At 42.7% G+C, this 26,723-nt stretch overlaps 1 protein-coding gene across 5 annotated transcripts in view; it reads right to left on the reverse strand.

Moving 5' to 3' along the window:
* The window catches only part of NHSL1 (NHS like 1), a 220,115-nt gene that overhangs the window by 120,207 nt on the left and 73,185 nt on the right, over window positions 1–26,723 (reverse strand). For 2 of the 5 annotated variants that reach the window (XM_045843025.1, XM_045843023.1), the window contains exon 1: window positions 3,939–4,192. The exons of the other annotated variants lie outside the window; for them this stretch is intronic. In XM_045843025.1, coding sequence (XP_045698981.1) covers window positions 3,939–4,140 — 202 coding nt within the window. In that variant the 5' untranslated portion in view covers window positions 4,141–4,192. Of the gene's footprint in view, window positions 1–3,938; window positions 4,193–26,723 lie in introns of those variants that run through there. 5 annotated transcript variants of the gene reach the window in all.

A 26,723-nucleotide genomic window follows, 5' to 3' on the forward strand; every position in this document is an offset into this window, starting at 1 on the left:
CCTCTCTATCTGCTGACCTGTCAATATTGCCACCATCAATCACGCCTCTGCCCAGCTGAACACGGGGCTAAGAACACAACAAAACATGCTCTGCCCAATGGGAGGATGCTCCATTATTATTCCACCTCTTCTGGTTTTAGTTAACAAGAGAGGGCAAGTGAGAAAGATAGGGGGAGCACAGAATAAATACTACTAGTCACCAGTTTCCCTTGAAAACCTCCCTCAATGTTAAAACAAAGCAGGAGCTCCTTAAATATTGTTTAAACCAATGCTAACAGCCCAAAGACCATGCAAAACATAAAAATGCTCCAGCTGGTATAGCTTTATCTCAACCTTCTCATCTTAAGCCATTCATTTTGCCGTTCTCCACAATTATCCTGAATTTTTTTCCTTAATTCCCCCTTAAATGTCTTCTCCATTAGAGTATGGACTCATTTATTTCAGAGTCTCTATGCTCTATTTCTTTGTGTCCCACACATAACTCTCAGGACTCTGCTCTCACAACTCCACATGGAAAGCTGCTGTTGTCTCATCTACAACTGACCTCTGCTTTTTTACTACACAGGCACCTAACAAAATAGCTCATGATTCACTAAATTTAATACCCAAGAGGATACATATTTACACCCTTGTTTTTTATGGCTAATTAAACATCATTTGCTATTATAGTGGGTCATGTCACACTAACAATGTAAGAACTGATCATTGCTGTTTACCCCAATTCGTTTTTACCTTCTTGAGCACAAATGACAATGGAAGAGTTGTGAAACTTGCCATGTGCTGGAATGAAAGAAAACAGACAGGTGTTTACTTATAATTGCTTGGACGCATCAGTATGTATCTTCCAGTATTTTGCCATGTATAATGCACACCCACATTTTCAGTGCTGCCCATGTATAATGCACACCCTTAGTACTACCCATGTACAATATGCATCCTTACTTTTCCCTCACAAACTTGGGCAAAAAGCATGCATTATTCATGGCAAAATATGGTACTTTTGAGGCTCAGGAAAAGTAGTATAATTGGAAAGATGCATATGAGTAGCATGTTACTCTTATAAAAAGTTTCTCCAAAAAAGTCTTGAGAACTGTAGTGTTATCCTTAGCTTCTTGAGTACAAGTGACAACATTAAATTGTAAAGCTATAGGTGTGTATACTAATAACTATCCATAAGGGTAATTCCCTAAACATTTTATGCTGAGGTTTTTGATGAGCAATCCAGCATGGAGAGTCACTATAAAAAGAAATTCTTTGGTTTTAACAAAACTTGACAGAACTGTTTCTTAAAATGATTGTAAATCTTACACACCATACCACCCACACTGACAGCAGAGATTCCGTGGGCTAATTGTGTAAAGCAATGTGACCTGGACCCAGTGGGAGAGAGCAAGCAAGCACTCTGGCCTTGCAGCAGCTGCTGTATGAGAAGGTGGGAGGGAGGGAGAGAGGGAGGGAGGGAGGGAGGAAGAACCCATTGCTCTGGGGGTGGGAGAAGGGAGGTGGGGGACACAACACATGGAGAGACCAACTGCTGCCATGAGGTTGACTTGTTAAGGTACACTGTCCTTCCTCTAGCTGTCACTGCTTGATGGCAGTGTATGTGGGGGAAGGGAGGAGGGAAAGCATGTTTTCAGAAACCTATATGAATGGAACAATGTTCCTATGAGGTACAGGGGTGGTGAGTAGGCTGAAAGGAAAGTGGATTCAGATGCATGTGGTCTGTGCAGATGCAGAAGAAAGAAAAGATACTACACAATTCTCATCAGATCAATGTGTTTTCAATGCATATTTATTTGCAACCAAACGCTAATATGGCCATTGGGCATTCTGAGCCCTGGCTGCTAATCCTTGCTAGAGTTTTAGCTCATTTGATGCGAAGACAAAATTCTAATCCTGCATAATTTTTCTGAAAAACTTTTCCTCTTTTGATCTGCAAGTATAAACAAATGTCATTTCTGTATTTCTCCAAAGGAAAGAATTATGTGAAATAAAGATCAACTGTTATAACATTCCTCTGAGACAATGTGTCAAAGTTGGGAGTCAATTTTCTTTTGTAAGACAAACATGAAAATAGAATATAGAATCATCAATGTTGATCTACAGGCAGTTTTTTAACAATTTCCCCCAACTCCATACATCAAAAATGATAATATTATCTGTCCAATAATTCTAAGAACCTCATAAATTTCCATACTGTATTATGCTCCCATTTCTCCTCATGAGGCTGCTGTGTCCCCTGTTACACTAAGGGAGAAAAGGAACAATCTTTTGTATTATTGCATAAACAAGTCTTCCCTTCCCTTTACAAGTCACCCCTGTTCTTTACAATGACTTCTTTATTTTTCACAAGTCAACCGTACAATATTTGTCTCATTTCCCAACTAAAATGAACACATGCAAATTCAGTCTCTGCCCCCATTAATGTTAACTGAGATAAAGCATCTATGATAGAAATCCCAAAGCCACATACTCCTGTATCCAATCTTTAGCAAAACCTTGACAGCGGCTGATTTAAAACAAAACAAGTAATTAAAAAAAATCACCTTTGGCAATGTCCAAAGGAATCAAAACTATACCCTCTTGCAACCACAGCACTACTGTACCCGCCCTTCAAACATGTTTGCTTCAAACAGTGTAACCCACCCATTTACCAAAACCACAGCTTATGCCTGATTTAGAAAAGTAAAGTTCATGGACTTACTAAACTACATAACTCCAGATGGAAGGCACAAATGTCTTGTCTACGCCTGGCAATTACATAGCATCTGAGCTGAGAACCTGCACTTTTAGGCTCAGGATCAGCGGCCCACTGTTGACCATCTCCTTGACACAATACACAACTGTCATCTTCAAAGAACATTAACTAGTTGCCCTTGTACCACAGTTGAACAGACAAGAACAAATGACTAAGCACACATGGTCCAGGAAGAAGGGATGGGTTTGAGTCTCAGTCCATGGAGTATAATTACTGTACATATTTAACTTAGCTTATTCTCTCATATTTCCAGCAGTTTTATTTCCCCAAAGAAGGGAAAGAGCAGGTCCCTGGAAGATTCCAGCGCGGTTTCTTTAGGCTCGGGAAAAACGTGATGAACAGAGAAAACACAATCATGCGGAATGTCTGGACTAGGTTCCTTTGTAATACTTAAATAGCGCCCCCCTGCTGGGCTTTGCCACAGCACTGAATGATGAAACCATTTTAGAGCTTAACAATCCAGCCTACGGCAAACATTCTAAGAGGAAGAACTCCAATTCTAAATATAAAATAGGGGTGTGTTAAGAAGCACTGAAATATTTCCCTCTCTCCCACCAGGACTGATATTTTTCTTCACTTGGAGGAAGACAAAACATGTTAAATCTGAAAACAGAGACCCACATTGGTTTGAAAAGGAACTTGAAAGATATCCAAAAACTCCTTTTGGCCAAACCTTTCCTTCGTGTGTTAATTTTCCTTGCTGCCAGCCCAACACCTGTTTAATTTAAGCATTTATCTAATTCATCAGTCTTCTATGAAAAGATGCAAGGAGACTGTCCATGATTGCCAAAGTTTTCTCAGTGCACTGTTTCAAAAAACAGCTCCATGTCCTAACCTCAAATTGTTGTAAGAGCTGAAGATTCCTTCTACGATGGTGGTTTACCACTGAACTTTTCACCAGTCACAGGAGTATGCAGATCTGATGGGGGGACAGAGTGTGCTGAGGACGAATAAGAGCTACTTTATCCTTCTCCGAAGGGGACAACCTCAAGCTGAATCTATTTGGAAGAGCCCTTTTATTTTAGATATGTAAACATATGGACGACAGCGAATCCCAATACAAAAACAACCAAAAACTCCTAATGAGGCCAAAGATCGTGGAGGGAAATCAGTGCTAGAAACAAAGAATTCTACATGGCAAACTTCTAAAAATGTTTAAATTAAAAAAGCGTCAAGTCACCTTTTCTGGGCTGGGTTCTGTAAGTCCAGTTTTCATCATCCACTTCCACCTGCCGCCCGCAGACCGAGAGCTCTCCGTCACTGCGAAACAGCCTCTTTGTCTGCCTGGACAAGGAGGAGAAATTTATCCAACTTACGGCACGTGAGAGAGAACCTGAATTTGACTTGAGTCTGAAGGAACCTGAAGAGCCTTCCTTTTTCATCTTCTTTCACATCAAAATCCACTAGAGACAAAGGACAGCCCAGCAAACAAAAAAGCTCGTGTTTTTAAATTGGTCCAGGTCCTTCTAACGAGCCTGCTCCTTCCCACTTATTCAGACAATGTTGAGAGTCAGGCACAGCTTTATGCACCCCCAATTACAAAGAAAAGGAAAATGAGGGGTTAAAAAAACAAAAAAGAATTTTTTTTTTACTCCAGCCACATTGTGGTACTTGGTTTCTAGATCAAGGGTAGCCACAGCCCTCCCACAAATAAAATAAAAATAAATAAAAGTGCAATTTTAAAAATCAAGCAGGGTGCTCCTTTCAGGAATACTTGTCAGGACTTTGCGAAGAACAGAACCAAGGCACTCCGACTCTCTGGTGTGCACCTAGCATCCCAACCTGTAATCCTACTCCTCTCCCAGGCATCTTTCCCCGCGAGGGCAGAGAGCCAGCCGCCTGTGGCAGACAGAAGGAACTCCTCAGCCTGGATAAAGAGATGCAGCGTCGACGCAGGTGCCCAGTTTCGAGTTCACCCGAACAGGTGACTTGGGAGAAATCAGAGTTCAGCTCACTTGACGCCGCAGCCCAGCGCAGAATCCTAAACCGCCCACTTGCCCTCTTTCCCTCTTTCCCAGCTGGGAGCCGCTTGGGATCCACAGGACTCCACAAACAATAAAACGGGCTGCGTGGCTATTGCTTGGATTACAGAGCCAGCACTCCCTGTGAAAGACGATAGGCTTTCCGGGGACTGAAGGCGCCTCATTGGAGACGGAAAACCCCGCCTCTGCCCAGCCAGTACTTCAGTGGCAGCTCAAACTTCTGAACTCCAGCAAACCTACAGAAATGCAAGTCTGCACAGACTACAGACTTCAGGATAAAAACAACTTGACTGTTATCAGACCACACTTCTGAAAGCGGGATTTTGAGAAGGGGTTTTCAAAGGATATATAGTGATAGGCGCATCCAGCCTTCCTCGGTGGATTTAGGAAAGTCACGATCTAAGGAAACATGCTTTCAAATCGGACGCAGTCTTCCTTCACTCCCAGCTTTCTGCAAAGGCGGAATGCAGACATTCTTGCACCTGTTATGGCCTCTCCTGTCTTCCACCAGCAGCCAGTGTGGGGCTGACAGTCCCTTAGGCTTGCCCCCTGGCAGCCCTCACCCCCAGGTCAGTCCTCTCCACCTCTGAATGACCATCTTATCAGGGATAACCATCATCTGAGAGCGATGCTAGTAGCAATTAGCTGCAGGCTCTGTCCCCAGACTCCCGTGTAAACCCTTAATCATGACATTCGAAATACCTACAGCCACAGGCTGGGCCACATCTGGGTGCAGCATTTCATCCATGGCCAACATAATTTCATGGTCTGAGCAGTGCTAAAAGTTCCTGCAACTTTCCATCATAGACACTTGAATTAGCATCCTCCCCACAAAATGTTCTTCAGGCCCTGCCTGGGTAGCCAAGTTGGTTAGAGCATTGTCCCACAATGCCAAGTTGTGGGTTCAATTCCCGGTGAGGGCACATACAAGACTCAACCAATGAAAGCATAAATAAGGGGAACAACAAATCCATATCTCTCTCCCCCAAATCAATAACTACATTTTTTAAAAATGTTATTCAGAGTAAGGCCAATAAGCAACAAGTAGAGGACTGGGTCCATCTCACCTTCCTTAATTCAGAATCAAGCAAACATATTATAACAAATTGCAATAAAAAATAAGCTTTGATATAAAATTATGAAAGCAGGATTTTGTGTCATACATCTAGAATTCATTGAGATTTTATAAGAAAAGGGCTCTACAAGCTGACCAGGGTTGGAACGCTTGTAGAAAAACACAGAGCTGCTGCAAAGTGTTCCCGAGATGGACAGCTCACACTATCACGGGAACCATGACAGAGGACAGGTGCCAGGACTCCAGTGAGAGGCCGCAAAACAGTCCAGGTAGGGCAGATAGGGACTCAGTTTAAAAGCTAAAAGGGCCCTCAAGAGATGATGTTGTTTAAACCCCTCAATTTACAGATGAGGCAATTCGGGCCCAGAGAAGGTATGTGACATACCCAATGTCACACAGAGGAGTCAGTAATGGAACCACGTCATGTCAGACACCACTGGGTTAAAAGTTTCAGCACTTACAGGCAATGCTGCCTATATCACCAAACACTCTGGATCTGCTTCAGCTATTAAACTGGAATGATCTCTCTACTTTGATCACTATTATAAGGGCAAAAACAGTATACATTATATACAGCACCAGTGGCTAACATCAAAGTTCAAGCATCCAATGTTCTTTCTGAGTCAAAGACATATTTGAGAATCAAATCATAAAAAGCAAAAGAGGACCGCCATGCCAGAAAATACTCCTCTCAACGCTGCTCACCATCTCAGAGGTTTCTGGCACCCTGGCATCCATGTTTACACTCAGTAAGGATCCACGGACCCCAAACCAGAAACACCGTTGTCTCCTTGAGTCTCCACACCGCAGCTCCATTATTAATTTAGAAACATCCACGCTCTGAAATAAACTTTGTGTTCTTTGTACACAGTAAGTGCTGTGGAATGCTCTTCCCAGCTCAGGCACATCGAAGTGTACTCACGATCACATACAATGGCAGAGATGAACTGGTGTCATTAGTGACCAATGTGCTTTCCTCAGGTACCTCCCGTTCCTACACACACCTGGGAAAGAGCTGAGGGGCGGGCTAGAGGAAGATGCTGTCAATTCAGGGACTAGGCTCCTGACTCTCCCTCAAAGTAGGTACACACTGACGCTGGGCTTCTGAAATCTTCCTGGATTTCCCATCATTCATTCACAAGACCCATGAATGCATCTGCACAATAACCACTTCTCCATCCACTAACTCCTCTACGTTTCTGTTATACGAGGCCATGATTATTAATACCTTTGCTAATGTAAAAGAAGGTCAGCTAAATTAACCACTGTTCCAACTGGATCCGAGTTCCTATGTGACCAGACAGACTACAGCGGTTTAAATCAGCTTTGGAGGAAATGGAGACTTTAACTACCCATGTTAGAGCATAGTCCAATTCGTTTAGAAAATTCTTAAGTGGGCTCCTTGAAAAGCTATTACATTCATTCAAACTATATTTATTTGGCAACTAAAATGAACCACACATTTTAATTATCTGGACTACCAACCCGAGAGGCCCTCCCAGCAGCCGGGTCACAGCTAACCTGTGCTGTGCATTTTGTGTATATTGTTACAGCTCATGTTCACAACAGGCCTTCGGTGAAAAATCCTGATTTTTACAATAAAATCTATTTTTTTCAAATAGCTTCAGCTATAATCTTCAATGTAATGCAACATCTGAGTTTAACCACGTTTCCAGTGGAAATCTACACTACAGCACACTTTCCCCAGACCTTCTGAACAGGCCCGCGGAACAGATTCTACCCTTGTCCCTCACTGCGCAGTGCCTTCCCCTCCCCCTCACTGTCAGGCTGTCAAACCGGAACTTCTACTGTCACCTTACAGGCCAGAAACGGCTCCCTCCCTACCGTCTGCCACAGGGGAGCTCCAGGCACTGGAAAATCAGACAAATAACCCCAACGTAGGTGACGTGTTTAGTGGGAGCTGGGAGGGCTCACCGAACGAAAGGCACGACTTCAGCAGCCGGGCTTGTTGCAGCCGCCTCCATGCTGGCACCCTTGTCCTTTCCCTTGCAGCATGAAGCCCAAGGGTGGAAATGGCTGCAGGATCTATATACCAGGCTTATGATTAAGTTATTAGCACTTGAGGGTGGTGAGAAGCTTACGCTTCTCTATGGCATAAGAAATGGACCCGTATTTCAGGAACGATTTAAGTCATACATTAAAGAAAAGTTAACTACAAGAACTGGGAGGCACCAGAACATATTACTAAGGGAAGTTCTAGAATCACCTTCTTTGGGAATTACTGAGTCAAATACCCATTAATGAAAAGATTTGTTTATGTTTCTACCAAGAGTCAAAAGGGTAGATTGAATTCATTTGGAGGGTCTTTGCCAAAAGACACAATATTTCATGTTTTGATATATACCCATCCTTAAAAAAGGAGTTTAGCTGAAATGGAAGTTTTCGATTCGATAAAAACTGTTAAACATGGCAGGACAGAGGATCAGACAAACCCTTCAGCCCACTCAGGCATGTAATTGGCCCACCTGCCATCTGTGTAAAATGCCAGCCAAGAGTGGGAACCAATTTCAAGTGCCATCAGTTTTTTGGCCTCAAAGGCCACAGACAAACACTGTGGCTTTTAATTTCCATGTGTGCCTTTTCTGCCCAGACCCTCCCCTTCAGATCTGGGAGAATAGGAGAAGCAAAACCCTGAAGTTAGCAACCAACGAAGAACAGTGCTATACATACACTTCCGAGTTGGTGGGGTTGGCTGGCATGCCTCGGAGTGGGGACCACAGACAGAACGCTTATGAACAGAGCCAAAAGTGGGGGGAAAAAACAAAACAAAACATGTAACTACTGTATATGGTTAGAGGAGAGTCCCTCTAAATTGTGTCCTGTTCTAAGGCCGCCCTGCCTGGGCCGGAGCAGTGAAGTGTGCACCCTATCAGGTTACCCTATGAATCACCCAGACGACCCACAGGGACCTTCAGCTTCTAGGACGGGGAGCAGTAGGTTTTCCAACTGTCATCTCTTATAAATAATTTAAGAGTAGATTTAAATGGAAATCCTTCTCAGAGATAATTTGTACATACTAATAATGAAAGCTTATCTCAACATCCAGAAGTAAACAGCTTGAGCCAGGCATTTAAAACTAAAAACGAGAAAAAAGAAAAAGAGAAAAATATATCTTTACCCTCAGGGCCACAGCAAGCCGACTCGCACAGTACACTAAATCCTACTTCCTCATCCACCGCTGCCCCGCCCCCAGGGGGTTAAACAACCGACTGACTGGAGACAGACACAACCTATCACCTGCTCAGAGCAGGGCCTATTTGCAGGGTTCCCCTCCCTCACCTACCACTGCTTCAACATTCAAAAGAAAGGAAACATGCCTTTTCACTAAGCTTCCATGCTAAGAGCCAGAGGAGGTCCCTTTCGAAGGAATTCATAGTGGTGTTTCCCTAAATGGAAAGATGAAGCACAAACATTTGTATTTATGGAGGATTCAAGCGTCACCTCCACCATGCAGTGTCTTTGCATCTGAGAAGGACTCCGGAACAGAGCTGACACTCGAAGCCCCAGCCACATGGTTCCCGCGGGATCACCTGATACGGGAGCAATATGGCAGCGCACTGCTGCTCTCGGTCCCCCGGGGCGGGCACACTGGGAGGGAGAAAGGCTGCCCGGTACAGAGGCCGTCACAGACAGGGACCTCGGACTGTCAGAGACTTAATCAGTAGTTAACAGTCAAGCATCCAAACTCTGTCCCAACCTTTAATAAAAATGTCCCCGTCCAAGGGGTTTAGTTGAGAAGGTCCCCTAAAACTGAGCAATGACTCTTGAGATTCTTCTGATATAAGAAAACCAAAGTGAACTTACTCTCAAATTAAAATTCCTAATTAAAAAAATAAAAGCCATCACTTAGAATTGAAGGGCAGATGAAGTATTTGCAGACAAGGTAAAACTAAAGGAGTTCATCGTCACCAAGCCCTTATTATATGAAATGCTAGGAATTATATAAGAAAAAGATCAAACTATGAACATTAAAATGGCAATAAATTCACAACTACCGATAACTGAATCCAAATAACAAACTAAGCAAACAGGCAGAACAGGAACAGAATCACAGATATGGAGATCACATGAAGGGTTATCGGCTGGGAGGCGGAAGGAGGAAAATGGGGGGAGAGGTACAGGGACTAAGAAGCCCAAAGTGGTAGGCACAGAATAGACAGGGGGATGTTAAGAACAGTATAGGAAAAAGAGAAGCCAAAGAACTTACATGCATGACCCATGGACATGAACTAAAGGTGGGTACTGCTGGAGGGAATGGGGGTGCTGGATGGAGGGGGACAAAGAGAAAAAAGTTGGGACAGATGTCATAGCATAATCCATAAAATATATTTAAAATAAAGAAAAACAAATCTATTGGTGCCTCTCATATGGCCTCTCCAGTGATCCTTAAAAATTATTTTTTTCTACTTACTCAACCAGTCCTTTGCAAACTTTGTTATGCATATAAATCATAGGAGATCTTATTAAAATGCAGAGTCCGAGTCAGGTCTGCGGTAGGTCCTGGAATTCTGAAGTCCTCCAAGGACCCGGACGACACCAGTCCACTGGCCACCTTTGGTTTAGCACAGTACCGGACTGTGATGCTCCCCAAGGACAGGGGTCATGTCACCTTCAAGCCCCTTACAGTACCTACCACACAATCAGCTGTGAGCAAATGTTGGCTGAAAGAGCTACCTCCTTCTTTTGATCTTAGTATTTTTGTGGAAAAGGAGACACTTGGACTTTTATAGCAATCATTTCTTTATTGCTAAATTCCAAAAGGGAAAAGTAAAATTTGTAAACTAAAAAAAAAATGTGTATGAAGTCTGAATTAAAAACCTAATCATAAAATTCCATTATTCATAAAGTTGTACTGCTTTACTTTAGAAAGAGAAGAGGCTTATTAATTGCTAAGCTGTATATTTTTTAAAAAAGATTTGTTAGGCCATCCTATACTGCTTCCATCCCCAAAACTTTGGAATCCAACGATCCAGCTCAGATCCTAGGGCAATCAACAGTAAGCCAAACTCAGAAGTGGCCCACATTCTACCTGGTCACCCACACAGACAGGCTGGGACCTCCTGGGTTCCACCATGTGAATTTAGTTGTTCTGTGGCAATGGGAAATATTTCTTACATCAGTTGTTCCTGGTACATGTTTAAGACAAAAATTCTTTTAGTCAGCCTTAAGTGACCTTCCTCAGGGTTTATTCTATATAGCTCTCTTTAAAACTATACTCACTATGGCTCTGTAGAGCACACCGAATACACGTTTTTCAACAGACACTGTATCAATTCAGCCAACCTTTATTGCACCACCATTCCATGCTAAACATGTGTTAAATATTACTGATACCTTAAAGAAGCACAAATTGGTAGTTACAAGTAGTCAAGTGGAAGTAAAGCATAGAAAAATATAGTCAATAATATTGTGATAACTAGTTACTAGTAAGTAAAGCATAGAAAAATATAGTCAATAATATTGTGATAACTGTGGTACCAGTTGGGGCGCTGGAAATACCTAGGGGAACACCATGTAAAGTATATAATTGTCTAACTACTAAGCGGTACACCTGAAACCAATACATAATTTTTTAAAACTGCGGATACTTACAGTGATTCCACTGAACCAGACAAATCATACAAGTAAAGATATGAATAAACAGTCCTGGCTGGTGTGGCTCAGGTGGCATCCCACAAACCGAAAGACTGTGGGTTCAATTCCTAGTCAGGGCACATGCCTGGGTTGTGGGTTTGGTCCCCAGTTGGGGTGCACGCAAGAGGCAACTGATTGATGTTTCTCTCTCACACTGATGTTTATCTCCCTTTCCCTCCCACTCTTTCTAGAATCAAGAAAAAATATTTTTTTAAAAGAAATGAGTAAACAGAATTGGGCATAAAGTAGTTAAAATGCATTCATTGGTGGTACCTAGTAGCCAAATTCAAGTATGTCCTCAAACAAGGAAAGACAGATGATAGATGATAGATAGATAGATAGATAGATAGATAGATAGATAGATAGATAGATAGAATCACTGCAATTCCCCCCAAGCATCCCCAGAGGTGGGAAAGTGCCGGGACAAAGGAATCAGTATACATTTATGGATCCAGGCAATCAGCCAGGCAGGCTGATACTAAAGCACAAAAGATAGGACCCTGTCCATGAGGAGTTTAAATTTTATTGTAGGACACAGATATGCACATACTTATTTTTAAGGAAGTGCAAAAAAGGAAAGAAAAGCATCAGGTAGGGACCTTCAGCCAAGCCTCTGAGGTTCTGGAGGATTCCTCAGGGAGAGAAAACTCTTGAAGTGAGTTTCCTCAGGTTCTGGGGGATCAGGCCAATCAGTGGTGTCCTGGTAAACCAGCTCCCTGGGGTGGGGGTCAAGGTGAGGGAGGGCATGATTTTGTAGTATTTCCATGGTGTAAAGACTCCCCACTGAGGCCAAGCTAGCAACAATTTCACAAGCAGCCTGCTAAAATCCTAAAATTTTAAGAATTCGCTCTCAGAGCCTGTATACACTGGCTCCGGCATACCACTGAATTGGGCCAACATGACAATTTGGTAAAAACAATTACCTGGTAGAAATTAATAGCTGTGTAATCACTAACTTTGCTTAGTATTAGTAATGGGGGTGGGGAGACACCTGTAAATGTTCTGGGTAAAGGGCATGGAGATGTGACTAAGGATCTCTAGATGGACGATTATTCTGGGTGGACCCTAAATGCATGTCACAAATGCCCTTTGTTAAGAGAGAGGCAGAGGGAGGTTTCAAACAGAAGGGGAAAAGTCAGTGTGATCAGAGAGAAGGAGTCCAGAGCGATGCGCCCACAAGCCAAGGAATGCCGGCAGCCATCAGAGGCTGACAGAGGCAAAGAACAGGATCTCCCCTGGAGTCTTGGGGGGACTGCAGTCCCGCCAGCACCTTGACTTCAGAGCTCTGACCACAGAGCCCAGATCTGTGAGAGGATAAATTTTCAATGCTTTAGGCCCCCAAGTTTGTGGTTGTTCTTTCCAGTATCATAGGAAATTAATTCAGGGGGACACCCAGGGGAGTGTGCAATCTGTTATACCTTTAAGCATTTCTGTTCATTTTGTAAGAATTCTTCTGAGATTTTTTTTTGTAATTTTAACATTTTTCCAAATTTCTAACTTCTTTTCAGGCATTTATTCTGGGTTGTTCATGAAAACAAAAGCTGGAAAAACTTGGCCTAATCAGTGATTAGTTGGAGCTCCCCAAATTGCCTACAATTGATGACATTGAAACATTTGACCAAAAAAGAAAAAAAAAACCTAATAAGGATCTGGAAGTACATGACTGTTGACATTGAATTGGTGACTCACAGTGTGACCTTATGCTCTTACTTTTTGAACCATTTAGTCTCTGTCATCAGCATGCCTTGCTTTCATAATAAGAAAAAAAGCTTCAAAAGATTAGAGGGTTCATGGGGTGGAGGGGAGTGGTAGGGGGAAAAAGCAGACAAATGTAATTGAACAGCAATAAAATATTTTTTAAAAGAAAAAAGATTAGAAGGTTCATGGTTCTGCTTTATAAAAATCCAATTCTAAGCCCATGTTTGCTTTGGTTGTTGGGGGAAAAAACAATTTTTTAAAATTTGGAAATTACTTTCAGCGCTCTCTCTCTCCCCGACTCTTCTGTAGAATTTCTTTATTAACAGTTTTAGATTTAAACAAAATCAATAGGAAGTTACAGATTTCCCGTATACCTCTGTCCCCAGACACAAAAACATTTTTAGTTTTGTGTGAGGTGGGTCATGACATGATACGCTACTTCATTTTTTCTTTTTGCCAAAGTGGCATTAATTTGAAAAGAAATTTTTTAATTATTGAGGAGCATATGTAGATATATACAATAAGTAATCTTTAGTTATTTCAAAGTATTCTATCTCCTCAAGCTTGAAGTATCCCTTTTTCCATGGGGCACCACTGAGTGAAAATTAATGAGAAATTTAAGCATTAAAAAAAAGTGAGGGGAAGAAAACTGAAAATTTCGGAAACCAGTGAGTGAACAGTCATAATGCCCAACCTGCTTCTAGATACGCTGTCCAACCAGACCATCGCCACCACGTCAGCTGGCTGGTGTCAAGTCAGAATGAAGAAAGCACAAATTTCCCTGTTCGTTTCTCACCTCCACCAAAAAATCTAGTGACATATATATTATCCTGTATACTTGGCAGATGCAAATGCTGAGGATAAGGTGATCAAAGCACTTTTCTAAGCACCCCAAGTTCTAAAGTTACACAGCTGAGATTTGAATGAAGGTCTGTCCAACTCCCCAAACTTGTCCATGGTGACAGTCACAGACTTTGGGTTTGTTGCCTGGGCAACTGCAATTCCCTGGGAAATGGGCCCCCTTGCTTTCAGCTGAGCCCCCGTCAAAGCTGCCCTCCACATGCCAGCTCACACACCACACTCCAAGTCCCTTGGCCCTAGACTCCACCTGCCTAAACACTTCTCATCTTCTTAACTTTTCATCGCCCTTCAAAACTACCACAAGCTGTCTAGTTCAAATAAGCAAATGTTTACTGGAAACTCTATCATTTAACTATTGCTGTATAACAAGCCTGCCCAAAATTCAGTGGCTTAAAACAAGTCTGTGGGTGGTCTGGAGGTCAGCCAATCGAGGCTGGACCTGGCTCAGGGTTGCTCTGTTCCAAGGCAGCTGTCCCACCCTGCCCCAGGCTGAGGAACTTCCCAGGACAGGGAACTTGCTTAAACTGGGGACAGTCCTGGGCACACCAGGGAGATTTCTAGGTGCTCCTCGTTCCCCACACTCCCCAGCACCAGCAGGCCAGTTCAAGCTTATCTTTCTCATGGCCATGGCGTAAAGGAGCAAAGCTCACCTGGACCGCTGCTTCTGCAGTACAGCTACTAATGTTCCATTGGCCAGAGCAAGTCATGTGGTCACGCCCAACATGAATGGGGCAAGGCCGTACCTTCACTAAAGACCTCCAGGGCTCCGTTAGACCTCAGGAATTAGACTGTGTTGGCTGCTCCTGCCACGTGTTCCCATAGTGCCCCGAACAGAGAGATGCTGCCCTGATCATATTGCATCTGAAGCCATGCGTGTGCCATTGAAGACTGTAAACTGCCCAAGGGGAGACACTGAGGCTTCTGTCACAGTGTGCACGGTACCCGGCACACAGTAAGGACTAAAGCAATGCTTGGCAAACTGAACCAGTCAATGATATGCCCTTCACCATCACAATCAATCCCCCTGTTAAATGTACTCCAGTTTCTTCACTGAGCTTTCTTTGATCTTCTCCCACACAAAATGCTGGATTACATGCACGGGTCAGCAACCATTTTGGAAAGAGCCAGACAGTAAACACTTGAGGCTTTGCCCACTCTATGGTCTGTAATCCAGTCTGCCACTGTGGCATAGAAGCAGCTGGACAATACACAAACAAATCAGGGTGTCTGGGTTTCAATAAAACTTTATTTACAAAACCAGGTGGTAGGCTGACTGTAGACCACAGTTCGCTGGCCTGGATCAGCAAGAGTGAACACACCTGCAGGGCTGGTGGACGGTACAGCACAGGCAGTTCAAACCAGTCCCTCCCAAGACGTGTCCCGCAGGTCACCTGTACAGAACTCCTTGGAATGGGTGGGGGAGGGCTTGTGAACAATGCTCATTCCAGAATCCTATTTAGTACACACCTCTAGTGAGAAACCTAGAAATCCACATTTAAACAAGCTTTCAGATGAACCTTGGGTACATTAAGGTTCAAAGATCACTAGTTTCAACACCATTATACTACCGTTTCAAGTAAATATACAGAGTTCATATCTCTACTCATAATTTCACTAAAAATGCAAACATACTCCAAGTATCTGTGTAACACCAAATGAACAGGGATAGACTGGGATAATATACTGGAAATATCATCAGTGGACATTGCAAGAAGGGTATAATATAACAATTACTTTATTTTTTATTTTGGCCTTTGTTTTTCCATAATATGTATCCTAAGCCTAAACCAAAGTTTTTGATCATTTAATGTCTAATTTTCATTCAGAATTACTTTAAACATACAGAAGAGAAATCATCACATCTGATAGTTAGCTTTTGGCTATATTTGCTTCCATTTTTAAAAAATAGAATGTTACAGATAAACTGCCCTTCTGCCCCAATCTCCCGGGGGTAACCTTTATTGGGAATTTGCTGCGCATCATTCCCAAACACACCCGTCACACTTCTCTCACAGCCCAGCGTGCTTACCAACAAGGCATAGCGCCGTGCTGTGTGTTTACATACGTTCCCAAAGGTTCGATGGCCTGGCGCTGCCCAACAGGACGATGGGTCAGGCCCAGTGGAAAACGCTCCAGTACCCTGATTCTCACCCATGGGAGGACCACTGACCAATCTTCCACAATAGATTCTTAGTCAGTAAGTCATGCGAAGACCGGGTTTTGGTTTTCTCTCAGGCACTGGTCTATGTAAGGTACGCCTCATCCCCCCAATTAAGAACCACGAATCTTTGAGAGTGCTTACATGTTGTTTATAGCGAAAGCTAAGTGCTAGTTCCATATTTCAATTAATTATATTTAAGGAAAAAAAAGGAAAACAAAGAAGCCTGTCATTTTTCCAATTCTGACTTTTTAAAAATGCTTCGAAGAGCATCATCAGATACAAAGCATGGAATTAGCCTCCTCAGGAGCTTTCCATGCATGGGCGTCAGTGGGGACCGGGCGGGATCTGGAAGCCCGGAACTCCGCCCAGGGACCAGAAACAGACTCTGCCTTCCACTCACACAGTACGGACTTGGGAAAACCAGGTCCTACTTCATGCTGATTGCTTGTTTAAGTTGCAGAAACCTGGGCCCAAAGGAGATCTTGGAGATTATCCGTCCTGCACTTTCATTCTGCAGATGGGGAAACAGCCCGAGAGGCTGGCCGTGCACTCCTCCTGCGTCCGGCCCCATGGCTACAGGAGCCACACGTCAGTACTCTGCCCCTGTGTGGCCTGACAGGTACTGTTACAATTTTTAGAAATGTCAGGTCTAGGCCACTGGCAAAGTTAGGACCCAGAGTCACGCACAGTATGAAATAATGGTGGTGATGTGCGGCAACTGCACTGAAAATCAAAGGACCCGAAGAGAGGTAAAGCCATTTCCCAAGATCACACATCTTCTCTGGAGCCAGAATCCTGCCCGCCCTCACTGCTGCCTGGACTCGCCAGCATCGTTTGTCCACAGGATGGGCAGGAGGCACATAAAAAAGAGCCTTTGAGAGATTAACATGGCAAACAGATCTCTCAAAACATGTCATCAACATTTTCACACTTGGACTGGAAAAAAGCCCCAGACAGGAGGAAATTAACTTTGTCAGATTTGCAACATGAAGTGTAAAAGGTTTAACTCAGAGCAGATGCCTCTATCAGAAGTAAGAGTTTTGCCTCACCTATGCTCCACTGAAGCTTGTGTGTGCAATCCTGCCTCAGACATGGGGCCATTATCAAACACACAGTTTTGCCTGTAGTTGACCAGCAGGTGGCAGAACAGAACAATCCATCCTCTGGGGGAATCACCAGGAGTACTTATATTCATTCAAACACTGGCCAAGACTGGGTGAGGATCTTGAAGGGTACCTTACAAAATACAGTCAAGTATCCACTCCCTAAAATAGCCTACAGGGTAAAATCCAGAAGGCCAGCTAGGGTGACGAGCTAAAGGAGAAGTATTGCAGAGGGCACTGTCCTGCCTGTTCCCAAACTTGTCTGATCAATGACATGATCTGGGGGTACTTATTAAGATACAGAGACCAGTGCCTCACCCCAGATACACAGACTGTCTCAGACAAAGGAACAGGGAATCAGTCACCTGTTTGTCAGACAGGAAATGTCAGACAACATTAGGGGCCAGTGGCTGTGCATTAGCTACCTGGAGGTCATGGGTTCTACCACCTAATGTGTGGTGTGAGATGTGTACTGGCGTTACCTGCCCACAGGTGAGGAACCACTTCCCAAGTCTTGGTCAGGTAAGCAAACAGGAGCTGAACGTCACTAATTAACCTCTTGCTGATCAGCATAAGGTAGGCCCCCCACACTGCCCAGAAAGATTTCCATCACCTGGGGGGGCCCTCAAGGTTCCCCAACCAACACCAGACCCTCCATTTCTCCTCAAAACCCCATTTCTCCCATCTTCCCCTTCCTGGTTCATCCCTACCCCCCACTGCTGTCTGTGGCATGAAAGAACTGGCTCCCTTTGCATTTTCAATCTCTTTTCCTGGACATGGTGTTCCTTTTCCTCTGATCCCCTCGACTTCAAACAAAATGCCTCCCGCCAGTCTCTGCTCTTCAGCACAAATTCTGTCTGGAGTTTGGACAGTCCCAGCTCAGCACTAACTTCCTTGGCCCCTTGCAACTTGGCGTTCACTCTGATTCTTCTATTCCACCCTAACCACCTGCTAATGGGAGAAAATGGCCTGCCAAACAGTATGAGTGTGCACCCCTACTGGGTCCTCGTTTTCCCCACATACTTCTGTTCTCACCTTTCACATCGTCCTGGCTGTTCCACACCTTTAGATTATCCTTTGAGCCTTACTCCCCACCTTGACACTCAAACTCAACAATAACCTCCCTTGGAACAAACCTGGAAAAGTCATGACGTCTCCCTTCCCCCAGGAGAGCTCCAGCAGCAGCCGGCCTCCGCGCGATCCCCCTCTGTGCCTCATCCTGGCTACATGCCCTGCCTCAGCCTCGCCCACCCCAGCCTGACCTGTCACCCTGCTCACCAGCCACCACTGCAGATCAAACTCAGGCCTCCCGGCCTTCAGTTCCGGCCCCCGCAGCGGAGGCCAACCGAATATATTTGTTTATATATTTACTCCCTCTGTCCTGAAAACTTGCATGGTGCCATGAAGCTGGTCATACAGAATTCCCTAGTTTGCCTTGGGTAACTTAGGAAGTCTAGCCACCCAGATTACCCCTTCTCCTGCACACCTGTGATGAGGAATTCACTGAGAAGAAAAATTTTGACTGGGTATTCACTAAATATTTACTTAATAGGTAATGTAAGAAGTAAGGTTTTATTATTCCCTATGACCACCACCAAAAAATAACATGCTGAGAGAGAGAGAGAGAGAGAAGCACAAATATTTGAATCAGGCAGAGCTGGGTTCCAATCTTGATTTCAACACATTTACTGAGAATTTGATCTTGCACAAGCCTCTCTGAATCACAGAGAGAACACATACACACACAAAACAAGAATAGCAATACTGCCACCTTGTGGGCTTATGAGTCAAGCATGTACCACTGTAGGAGGCTCTCCATGGAAATCATTCTTGTCAAACTTTTTTTTTTACTTGAGAATTTGTAACACCTCATACTTAGAAAAAGGACTAGATAAGAGGCTATTGCTGCCAGTTTTTCAAGGAGAAACAAAACACTAGTAGTAAATCTTACACTAGCTTAAGATGCAGGAAAAATGGATAAAATCATAGACACTTTCATATATGATTTAACTTTGAAAGTTACCATTTGAAAATATTTTGGTCTTTTTCTACAATTATTTCATGACAATTAATGTGTTTCTATAGCCATAATAAAACTAAGCAAATTAATCATGGCCCATAAGAAAATTGTGCAACGCCCCCTGCTCCCCAAAACATTAAACTAAATAAGCCAGATTATCACTTTTGAAAAATACACAGGAAGTTTCTGATGGGCAGATCACTGATACTTCAAGGTACCTGTCAATCCAGCCTATGTGAAAGAAGGTCACCGAATGAAAATACTAGAACACAAGGTTATTCTTATACAATAAAAAGCTAAAAATCATTTTAGTGCCAAAACTAAAATTGTTTTGTGTAAAAACTAAAAATTGGAAGATACCAGGTATGCAGGTTGCTGTTCTCAAGAAAAAATGTCTGTGAAGGTATTTCAGTAGGGCGATCTCAGTATTTTCTTTAGAGATAGCAGAGCATATCAAACAGGGAGGGTACCTAGGAGTTATTTTATAGCTGTTGAAAAGAAATCCAGACACAGAGCAAAACTTTTGTCTACAGACAATAACAAACCTTTCCCCAAGAGTAAGTATGCATGCATCATTCTATATAGCAAATGGCTCAGCCACACAAAATCAGTTCCCCACAGCTTTAAATATCCAAGTTTGTTTGTCTCCTCATTTTCTGTTATGGATTCCCCCAGCCAAACTGTCACAGCAGTTCACTTCAAATTTTAAAAATAAAGGTTCCTTTCATGGATCCTTGAGAAATCCCATCTGAAGGCCATTAAGTCATACACACCCACTTCCACACAAACCAGAAAATTAGAATTCAAAGACTCGTTTAATCTTCAAGCTGGAAGTTATCCTAGCAACAGATAACTCACACCTCCCATTATGCACAGACATTTGGTGATGAGACCACCGTCCCTGAGGTGGTCAGTGGTACCCTGGGGACTAGAACCCTGGGCACCGGGCCCCCATCCGGACTCCGCCTCCTCCACCACACTTCAGGGCTGGCTCTGAAGTTAGTGAGGCCCCCCTGACACTCTTCAAGTTCATCAGTGAGTCATGTTTCCGTTTCCTCGCACTGTTCCAAGTCATCTTTGCTAGCACAGAGTTCATTCATTCACAGCACTGCTAACTCACTCACACACAGCACTGACACACTTGGAAACTACGACTTAACACGCCACCTTCAAATCAGCGAAGCCAATGGCTAACTAAACCTAAAAATAAAAAGAAATCTCACCCTTAGCACTTAAAATACTTCCTTTCAACCTACTGTAAAACAACGGCCTATTTAGGAGATGAAAAGTGAGTCATTTCTTTCATCCAGCAGACAGGCTCCCCAGGCACAAACTCACGCACATTATACTTCATGGGGCCTTTTAAATATTTACTTGTTAGCAGTATTCTTCCTCTCAGGTCAAAGATTATAGTACTTAGCAACACAAAGAAGGCAGAGGGATGTAGTTATGAATTAGTAAACTGCTTTGCCAAGCCTTCCATTTGTTAATTCAGTCCAACTTCAAAGAGGAATTTAAAAGGAGGCTCAGCTGTCAGAAATTAACCCTAAGAAAATTACTGAATCAAAAACTGACTAGGCCAGTCTTTCCCAAAATGGTCTTAAGGGGGGGGGGGGAGGGGGAAACGGCTCAGTTGTAGGTATGGGAGTATAAAGCCTCTTCCTATGCAAATAAGGTGTTTAACTCAAACAAAGTTTTTAAAAGGTTTTTTGTTTTGTTAACCACAGGACTTTCCCAGCCTTTGATATGCTAATGAGGCTGTAAATTTCCAAGGATGGAAATTTCAGTGTATTTGATCACATTTATTTTCTGGAAGGGGGTTGGGAATAAATATGAGCAACACACTATGCTGGTCCAGTAGCTTCCGAGCAACAGAGTGGAGGGCTGACGCTTTTCTGAAGGCACCCTGCGTTTTTGTTCTTCAGCGGCAGTGAATGAACAGTCAGCCCCCCATTCACAATGGTTTCAGGATAAGGAGGAAGTCTCTATTAAGTCAAATGGGAATTGGGAGAAGAAGTCTAAACAGAGCTAAAGCCCTGAAAATTTAATTTCTTGTAGCCAGCAGCACTGCCAATCCCCCTGGGCTTCTGAGACCGCTGCCTGGCTCTAAGCAAAAACAGTCCCCGTACCTGTTCCTCCAGAATGAATCAGAGTAGCTCTGTTTTTCCCCCTGAACTCTTTGATCTACATGCTCTAGTCTGTTTCAATGGCTTTTAACCATGGCTGTACATCAGAATCACCTAGGGAGCACTTAACTCTACAGATGTTGGGCCCCGTGCCAGACCGACAGAATCCAACACGATTCCCAAGGAGCGGCCGCCAGAGCCCAAAACCATTGCTATGCTTCCGAGGAAGATGAGGTCAATAGATAAGTAATTGATTGTGCATGTCCTGTACATCGGACACGTTGACATTAATAAGATAAGGGCTACAGGGCAAGATTTCCCTGAGTCCCCAAGTTTACAGGCAGATCAGTAGCATTTGCAGGTGGCCTTTATTTTTTTTTCTTCTCGTAGGCCATTTTTACAAAGAAATAAAAATGCATTATTTTGAGAGAAATACAGTGCTTAGAACAAAGAATATTCCGCAAACCTCATTCAAGGTCAGATGGCCGGGACTGGGTGCCTGCCCGCTGGTTCACACAGGAGCTAAGTCTTAGTGCCCCCACAGAGCCCACCCAGCACGTGACCCTCATTCGGGACTCGACATTTCAGTACATGTCTTGACCCTGTGGAAGTCCCCTGAGAAAGTCAAAACCAGAAATGCCCACTGAGTTAAAGCCAAGACTGCTGTATAATACCCAGCACAGGGCAGAGGCCTCTGCAGTGGGGAGCAGGGATGTCCCATAAGTAGGTCCATCACATATGTGAGATAAAAAGTGATTTTTGAAAACCATTCTCTTCCTAAATTATATTTATTCAACCTATCTCATACACACAGGCCTTAAGCAGAGCATGTCAGAACAGGGGAGAAGGAAAAAGAGAGTTAAAATTGAAGACATATTTTTTTTAATGTGTTCAAGAGCCAACTGCACTATAATAGGAAACCCTGGAATAGATTATAAAAAGAATCTCTCCGTCTTCCTTTTCCGAATGTCTTTAATCGGCAGAAAAGGTGCCCATGCACATTAAGAGGGTGGGTAAGAAGAGTCCGGCGTGAAGAGACAGCTGAGAAACGGGCAGGCAAGGGAAACGAAGCGCAGAGGCCGCCGAGGTCCCTGACTGCCTGCCGCCCGCCCTCGGCACACGCTCGCGCTCCAGGATCTGTGCGACGACACGCAGGGTCTCCACACGGTCCATCTTTCTGCTCCTTATTGACAGCGTGGTGACGTTTCCGGGTCTCCTTCCTTTTTAACAGTGCCTTCTTCCCCACAAAGGGAGGGGCGGAAGGTCATATACTTCTCTTTGAAAGCTTAAATCAAAAATATTCAGACAAAAGTACCTCTTCCTTTGCAGCTCTAATCAAAGCAAGTAGAAAGCCATTTCTCTGGCAAAGGCCTGGAAGTCTTCAGGTATTCAAGGGTTAATCTGATGAAGGCCAAAGTACAGGACCGAGGAGTCAGAACTGACACCATCTGACCAGTGGAGAAAGCAGGGATAAGCTGCGGAAGCTCGGGGCACTGGCTGTAAAGAGAAGAGGTTAAATCACCAGCCCTGAGGCTCCCCCAGCCCCAAGTCCAGGCTTCCCTGACAGGCCAGCACTGACTCTGCTTTGCTCTCAACAAACAATGCAGCATCTCCACTTTTGTTAAACTATACAATGGGAAGCCTCCAGGGTCATGTGGAAATCAGTTTTTAAATGAAAGCTTTTTCATCAACTAATGAAAAGCAGTAATAAGTCTAAAAATAGACTAAAAGGATTATGTGGACAAGTAAAAACAGGATTTTGATGGACTAAGTGGATTGCTGAATTATCATGACATATTTAAAAGCAAGTGAAGAAACCACACAGTATTTTATGTGTTAAAATGCTCGTGATCATAAAGGAGTGACATACAATTGGCGAAATATCTAACGTTCTTGAAAGAATCTGCGCCACAAAAGGATATCCTGACGAGTTTGCTGCAATTAATGTATGTTAGCAGAGCGGCTCCTAAGGGTCCCAGATTCAAGGTGGCAGGGGGAAGAGGAGGTTCTCAAAGTGTCAATGAGATGACCCTTTAAAACAGCATCTAGGGGAAGCAGCAGCAAATCATTCCTACTTTGCATGAATTAAGCTAAAAAATAAAAAATAAAAACCCTTCAAAAAAAGTTTCCAGTGCACAGGATCCCCCCACCCCCCACCATAAATATGCACTTCTAGAAGGCCCTATGTCAATGACATTTCCTTTCTGTGTTGGGATTTTAATGTCAACGTTACCCTCCTTGCTTCCATTAGCAAATGAGCATTAGGGAAATCCAGAAATGAACAGGATGATCCATTAAAGTCAGTGCAAGAAGCTGGACAAACCAAGTCTACTATGAAACTGTTCAAAAGACCAAAGGCATCCATAAGTTAGAAAGCAATTAAGTATGTGTACTTCCCTGTATGCATGTTATTTTTTAATTAAAAGTCTAAAAGAAATCAAGGATATATAAAATTGCCCTCTATGTAACACACAGTACATCATTGTATCGATTTGACAAAGTTACACTTAAATATAAAAGTATCTACTAGGTTTCCCAATAGGTCATCTTGGGTCACACATAAGACAATGAAGAGAAATGCAGATTTGTAACCAAAAGCCAAGGGATAACAGACAACATTTCTAATAATGTGAAAATCTAATATAAACTTAAGAGTCCCTATTTCTTTGTTTTCCAACTCCAGATACAGAAACAAAATAGTGTTTCTTTTATTGAGCTAGTGAATCATTGATCACATACCTCAAATCCTCTAAGGTGGACCATCTCTTCATTTTTCTAACCCTTCAGCGTAGCTGCCTGCCTGCCCTACTCTTCCGAACCTGTTGGTGATTGCTAATGGCCAGCACAGGGAGAAACCAGCTAAAGATCACCTGTCTTTCTAAGTTCTACTAAAAAAAAATCCCTGCACGTGGACCCTTTCTCCACAATGCTCACAGATGCAGATTTGTCTCAACAGACTGAAAGGATGGCAGCTTTTTCTTGGGGTAGGGCGGGGGAAACTACAGGACTCCACCAGTGCTAAAGCCTGCCTCTCTCCATCTAGGAGGGCAGCATCCTCACACACTAAGCACTATAATGAAGATGAAATTACAGTAAATGGCCTTCTGCACATTCCTTTTTAATTCAGGTCACACTTGTGTTTTCAATCGCTCGATTGCAAAAGGTGCAGGAGTCAAAGTTCAGAGCTCAGAGTCCAGCTTTCCCATCACATCCTGTTGGATCAGCAGCAGCTCGCCCACTCTCTGTGTGTTCAAGTTTATCCAGCTGTACAACTAGGATCAGATTTGTTTACCTCTCAACACAGGGACACGCTATAACCTAACAAAACATTCTGAGCTACCTAATTGTTTTGAATTCTGTCTTACCGTTTTCAAAACAAATTCTACATAGTATGGTGTTTTATGGTAACCTGTACTACATGAAAGAGATTTTGGAACTCTTTAAAGTTTTTTTTCTTTTATAATAAATGCAGAAATAATGGTGCTAATGAAATTAAAATTGGCTTATCTAACCAAGTGTGTAACCCGGATACCCTAGAAACCTCCAGTTTCTCGTCGAGTGCTTGAGATACCTTGAGATTATCAAATGACAGAGGTTCGGTTTGGTCCAATCTGATCTCAAGGCAGGTCTCAGGTTGGGTCAGGTTAGTAGTACCTGTAGAAGAAACCAGAAAGTAACTTTCCAATGTCAGCTACATGTCATTCCTACTGATTGGTTCTGAAAGAATTCAAGATAAAATGCTCTGGATACTCAGACAAAACTACAGTAAATTTTAAATGAAGTAATACAAGGGTTTTTTTGATGTTCTCTTGCTGCCTTCTTCCAACTTGAATTAGCAAAGCCTAGTGCAAAAATATAACAGTGCTTACCAGCACTATAAAGGGTCATTAAACTCTAGGTGGCTCAGTGATAAAATCCTGAGAACTTTTTTCCCAATGGTTTTAAACTCTTACTTTGTAATCAAAAGGGAATATTGCTAAGCAAAATCAACTGCAATTCATGCTTTCTTGGGTTCAGGCCATTTGTTTCTTATTAATTACAGTAAATTTAAATGGAAAAATAATTTTTGGTGCCTCTAAAAATCCAGAATTTTAATTATAATTTTCTTATCTTAATGGTTTTAGTAAACACAGAATTCAGACACTTAGATCTTAATACCCTCACTACAATTCATATATTTGGTAATTATGAGGATCAAAAACTTTAATTTGTGAGAGGGAAAATTATACTTTATGATAATCCTAAACTCCAATATTTTAAAGTGTTTTTAGAAAATTCATCCCACAAAAAAAAAATGACAATAATTCTGTAACATGGTATGGCTGCATGTACTGCTGTATATCACAATACAATTATTTTTGGAAAAAGCTGCCTCCATTTTTAAGTCATTTGTTAAACACCTGAGACTATTTTGGCACGATAATTAGGAAAACATTAAATTCAATAGAAGACAAAGAATTCTATTCCAAGATCGTGTCTTTATTTACCTTTCAAGAGATTACACGTACAGGACAGAATTTCAATGACCTGGAAAGGGGCGACTATAAAATCTGGTTTCTTTATACATCTAAACCACCTATCCTGGAACTTGGGTCTAAAGTGAGATGCACCAGGATTGTTAGGCATCTTTTCATTATATTCTTTCACCTGATTTTAACTCCTCCCGTCTAACACAGCAACCATATCCACTGTCATTTCAAAAATATGTTACATCCTCTCGCTTTATGTATGCCCAGTCGCCAGCTAAACCAACACCTGGGTCGTTAAGGAAATGCAAAACATTCTTTGTAGTCTGTTGGAAAACACTGTAACCTTTCGTCACGCATTCAGCTTCCTCCCTGGACACGTGTTGCTGTTGCTCAAGTGCACCTGCCATGCGGGAAAACGCACGTGAGGAACACTGTTCTTCAAGATGTTACCCTTTGATAAATAGGAACTGATGACTAATACCGACCACAGAGCTTTTCTTAAATCAGGCAATAGCACAATAAAAACTCTGGAATTCATTTATTTTAACAACAGAAACAAAACTGAGGTTAAAAAGAAGAAAATGTGTATTCTTTAACTTTTTCATAAGATCTATTAGATCACAAACCCTTAAAGCACAATAAATGTGTCATTATTCCTTCGACCATGAGATAGCAATGTGCATATACTGAAACATAACTGAGAGTTGAACTGATTTTCTCCAAAATGTAAAGATAAAGCATCAGATTTATTTTTAAAAAACTTGCTATTGAAAGTCATTATCAATTGACAAGAAGGTGAGAAGAAATGTACGGGG

This window comes from Phyllostomus hastatus, unplaced genomic scaffold, assembly GCF_019186645.2.
Source record: "Phyllostomus hastatus isolate PE091 unplaced genomic scaffold, TTU_PhHast_1.1 phas_contig_40, whole genome shotgun sequence".
In the NCBI taxonomy this organism is placed as follows: domain Eukaryota; kingdom Metazoa; phylum Chordata; class Mammalia; order Chiroptera; family Phyllostomidae; genus Phyllostomus; species Phyllostomus hastatus.